Genomic DNA, 5111 nt, shown 5'->3' on the forward strand with positions numbered 1-5111 from the left:
TTAATAGTACAAAATTAAATCAGGGTTGTATGCCCAAATCTAAAACATTCAAAACACACTAAACCACGGCACTACGGATTTTTATCCTAGGCAATTCAAAATGCCTTTCAAATCACTATTTCAAACTACGACAGGCCAGTCAAAAAGCCTTCAAACCATTCAAACTCTAACTCTAAGGGCGTACAACCCTTCCCCGAACTACGTCGACTCTGATTCTCCCTAAGGAGATACGTAGGCACTTGGCAACAAGGCGAGTCCCCTTCCCTCTAAATCTCATTTTTTCCTGATTCGTTCCCCTTAATTATTTAACCCTCGAAAGCATAAACCTTACCTAATACCCTTAGCCATAAAACTGTTGACCTTAGATTCAAAGCCATAGGAAAGGGTTGAGGGTGCCTAACACCTTCCCTCGACCTGAATATAGTATCTTACCCTGATCTCTTAACTGCGCGAGGTTTCCTATTCGCCTTGGTAGAATAGGTGGCGACTCTAAACATTAATTTTTAGGGCAGGTTGCTACAACTGGCTAATCTTCTTAAACCTGAAGAGGTAGATTGGCTTGTTCGCCTATCGCGATCTGATGGTGGAAGAGGATTGAACACTTGACTTTGTGAATTTCTTGGGTTCTATACTTGACTTTGGTGAATGTTGTTGTGTTGATTGCTACCATGATTAATTGATGTAAGTGTGTTGTGTTGAACAAGATGCTTGTGATATTGGGTGTGTAAATGATGACATGACTTTGATGAATACATGAATGATGATGCCATTTTAACTAGCTTTGGTCATTGATTTTGTGACGTTGAGCATCATACATTCATAGCATAATTATAGGATAAAAGTCTAGTGATGTTGTAGGACCTTGGTCTAGTGATGACCCTTAATACCATTTTGCGGATTGAGTGCAATTTGTTGATGAGCTCCGGTTCCAAGCAGGAATTGATCCTATGGTGGGGATCTTTGGAGAACGATGACGGAATCATCGGCGATGAATTGGTACCACATACATGAGTCCATTGTTGTTGCATTGCATTGTTATGATGATGTATGATTTGATGATTTAATTATTTGTGATGTGGTATACCTAATTGATAATTGTGATTGAATCGTAAGGTGATGTTGTGAATAAGTGATGATGTGCAAGTGTGGGTAAGTATGCGTATATGATGGATACGTTGTATCAGTATATGAATGGTTGATTATTTACTTATAACTACTATATCTATTTCTTATGTCTTACATAATGATTATGAAATACTCACCCTTTATGTTTGAATGTTGCCTCCACGTGGGTAATGCGCAGGTAATCAGGAGTAGTCCATTGAAGTTGAGGATATCTTCATGGCATCCTTTTACCGTTTTTTAGATTGAAGGGAGTCTTGCTCAGATACGTAACATCAGGGATGGGGTCGTTATGTTTAGAACTATCATGTTCATTTTGCCTATTTGAGTTTGAATTGCATTTTTGATGAGTTACCTTTTTTAAGGATTTTGTTGTTGATGTTTTGATGTTATCGCTCATGAATTATGAGATTTGATTGATGTTTTATAAAGATTACCTTATAGATGTTTAAGTTATGAATTCCGCTGCGAAGTATTTGAATAAACATGTTCATCTGTTATTTGATGTATGTTTTAAAACTGATGCAACCCGTGTTACGAAGCAGGACTATTGTTTGTGAAGTTTTCATGACGATGTGACACCCTTGTTGGTGATTTTAATTGATGGTAATTCATATTATATTGCGAATATTCCTTGTGGGTTAGAAGGGTGTTATGTGGTACTCTTTCACGGTGGTAGTCTGACATAGTTTTAATAGGGAACCATTTGGATCTTCATCCAGCGAAGGTGCGAAACGCATTTCCAGCGCATGTAAGAATGTCAGCCAATTTGGAAGTTGTGTGATTGAATGCATCCACTGATACCACGTCAGAGCTTCTCCCTCCATGTAGAAAGTTGTGATGCGAAGGTGTTGGTCCTCCGGCGTACGGTGGAAGTTAAAGAACTAGTTGATTTTGAAAATTCATCCCATCGTATCTGAACCATCATAACGGGGAATGTCGAGTTTTAAGGTTGTAGACAAAAATGGAGTGATTTCTGCTGTGTTTTGGCCAAACCCAGAAGGACCCATGCATGAACGAAGGTGATGGAGTTCAGTGGCAAGATTGGTGAGGTTGGCAAAGATGGAGGATTGAAAACTCCGTTGGCTACGAACACGTTATTGTATGGCAGCATTACGTTCATCTATCTGTTGTTGTGGTTGTGAGGTCATGATGGAAATGAATGAAAGCACCAATTTGTTGTGATTATGATATGGCGGTAAACAAAATGTGCAGCAATACAAGCAAATTTGCATAATTTAGCGGAAAGTGTAAAAACAACTACCTATTACTTCTTTAATCATTTTTTCGTGTGTCTTATTGATATGCAATGTATACAATATAGTACTATATCACCTAGGATTTCAATAGTACCTCACCACTCAGCACAGCATTTCATACTCAATTCTATCCATTACTAACAGAATTGTATGACTTATCAACCTTCTAGGTGACTCGTTAGTCGTTACATAGAGAATCTTTTCTTAGGAATCACATAATCTTTGAGGTATTTGGGCCTCACTCCATTCTTTTGGGCTCTCACTTGAGGAATGTGTCTTTCCTCCTCTTCACTTTCAGGCCCATTGTTCTATGACATACTCTTAAACAGTTACATATACATGAATGAATCCAGTATAATGTCATTTTCCATTATGTTCTACTCTATGATTGAAGAATATATCTACATCTTTATCTCCACGCCCACTACAATTTACAACAACCTTAATATTGTCGTTTGGTAATGTAGGGACCAACTTATCAAGTATAGCAAATGCATGTGAGGCCTCAAGAGATGGAAATATACCCTCCAATTTGCATAATCTCTCATATGCTGCAAATTCATCGTACATTAACTGTTAATAAAATGAACATATATACATAATTTCTATGTTTTTGACATGTATATTTACATACCATCAAGAGCTTCTTCATCAGTTGCCACGCAAAATTCTGCACGACCACTTTCTTTGAGGAAGCTCAATTCTGGACCAACTCCTGGATATTCCATCCTACAAAATAATTTAAAAAATATATATTATTTTCATAAGGTTATATAATATGATACTAACATAATTAAATTGTACAATGAATCTATGTTATTCAAAATATGCATTGGTGTGACTGTGACATACCCAGCTGCAATGGAGTGAGGTTGAATAATTTGTCCGTAATCATCTTGCAATAAATAAGAGATAGCACCATGATAAACCCCCACTTCACCTTTAGCCAAAGTAGAAGAATGTTTTCCACTTTCTAACCCTAAACCAGCAGCTTCAACTCCAATCAATCTCACATCAGAGTCTGATATAAACTCATCAAACATACCCAAAGCATTGGATCCTGTTCCAACACATGCAACAATAACATCTGGTTTTCCTCCCCATTTTTCCAATGCTTGTTTCCTTGTTTCTTTTCCAATAACTGACTGAAACTCCCGAACCATTGTAGGACATGGATGTGGTCCCACCGCTGAGCCTGTCATGTGGTAGCTGTTTTCCAAGTCTTCCACCCAATACCGAAAGGCCTCTGATGATGCGTCTTTGAAACTTCCATTAACACCTTCAACCTACATGTTTACATTAATAAGGTGGTTATGTTTAGACTCATATTATCAGTAGTTAATTCAATATTAACTATAGTGGCGGAGCCAAAACACTCATGCAGTGTTTGATTCTGATCAGTTATCAGCTATTAGTTATAAGCTATTTTTTTACTATGAGTGAAATTCAAAGGTTATGTTTAGATTACCCGAGCTCCTAACAGCTTCATCAACCGCACATTAGATGACTGTCTGTCCATGTTTTTTGCAGCCATAAAGACAGTGCACTCCAAACCAAGTTTCGCACAAGCAGCAGCCGTTGCAAGCCCGTGTTGTCCGGAACCGGTGGCAGTAACAACACTTTTCTGATGGATGCGCTTGGCAATCATAGCTTGTGCAAGAGCATTGTTCATCTTGTGAGAGCCTGTGTGGTTGAGATCCTCTCTCTTTAAGTATATATCAGGTCCTTTGCCACCATTCTTGCTTTTGTAATACTCCGACAACCGTTGAGCATGGTACAGTGGTGTCTCTCTGCCAACATAGTCTCTTAATGCTGTTGCTAGTTCTGCCTGTGAGAAAGAAAAAAAACTATTAATTAATTACAAGTTAATTAATTAAAATTAGTGAAGAATTTTGTGATAATAATGAATTACCTGAAAACTTTGATCATGGAGAACATTATTGAACTCAGCTTCAAGGTAGTTCAAGGACATTATAATTGTCTCAGGTCCAAAGGTTCCACCAAACCTCCCAAATTTTCCAGCAGAATTGGTACTCTCTTCTGTCTCTACAATACTTTCACTGTCCTTCTCTATCAAGGGTATCACGGGTATGGGCAAGGGTATATAAGTAGTGGGTAATTGAGGTAACTTAAACTTTTCACGACGAGTTATCACAGCTTGAACAACCGCAGAAGAACGATCTTTGGTTGCTACTTTTTTCTCTGTGAATTGGCTACTAACAATTCTCCATTGCAATTTGCATGCATCCATAATTGAATTTGAGTGATTAATTAGTAATGTATGTTGTGTTTTCAAATTCTATTGCCTGAAAATGTTGCCACACCACACAGTTTATTTATAGTACTCAATAAGTGGTAAATGCCGTGGGAGGAGTGTTTGGGTGGGCACCCCATCTTTGACGTATGTGAAGCAGCTACAAACATTGGGTCCCACTCCTAGGTTGCGAAAAGTGTTCAAAAGTGTTAAAGTGTTTGCTGTATTTTATTTTTAGATGAACATTTCACTACCAATCATTTATTCATGGAATGCAATGTCATTATTTTATAACATTTATTTTAAAATAAATTAAAAATTTTGTTTAAAAATATTGCTATCCAATTAAAATAATTTATGAATACTTACAAATTTATTAAGTATAAAAAAATTAGTAAATAAGAATTAAAAATAATTATATTCTATTGATCAAAATAGTTTACATATCATTAACATGTACTTGAAGTTTATAGAAT

General features: G+C 36.9%; 1 protein-coding gene across 1 annotated transcript; it reads right to left on the minus strand.

Annotated features, from left to right (window-relative positions):
• Positions 1–2388: 2388 nt before the first annotated feature.
• On the minus strand, positions 2389–4673 carry LOC131647156 (tryptophan synthase beta chain 1-like). Its single transcript, XM_058917069.1, has 5 exons — positions 4294–4673; positions 3850–4209; positions 3234–3667; positions 3016–3110; positions 2389–2932 (listed from the first exon to the last, which is right to left on the minus strand). The coding sequence occupies exons 1-5, from the start codon at positions 4630–4632 to the stop codon at positions 2742–2744; spliced, it is 1419 nt and encodes a 472-aa protein (XP_058773052.1). The 5' UTR covers positions 4633–4673; the 3' UTR covers positions 2389–2741.
• Between the last annotated feature and the right edge of the window lie 438 nt (positions 4674–5111).

Source organism: Vicia villosa, linkage group LG2 (assembly GCF_029867415.1).
Source record: "Vicia villosa cultivar HV-30 ecotype Madison, WI linkage group LG2, Vvil1.0, whole genome shotgun sequence".
NCBI lineage: Eukaryota > Viridiplantae > Streptophyta > Magnoliopsida > Fabales > Fabaceae > Vicia > Vicia villosa.

Bases quoted from the DNA above. Each gene is read 5' to 3' on its own strand.
- LOC131647156 (XM_058917069.1), bottom strand. From the start codon at position 4,632: ATGGATGCATGCAAATTGCAATGGAGAATTGTTAGTAGCCAATTCACA. The intron at 3,111-3,233 runs GTATGTCACAGT...ATTATTTTGTAG, and splicing joins CCTCACTCCATTGCAGCTGG to GATGGAATATCCAGGAGTTG. The intron at 2,933-3,015 runs GTATGTAAATAT...ATGAATTTGCAG, and splicing joins TGATGAAGAAGCTCTTGATG to CATATGAGAGATTATGCAAA.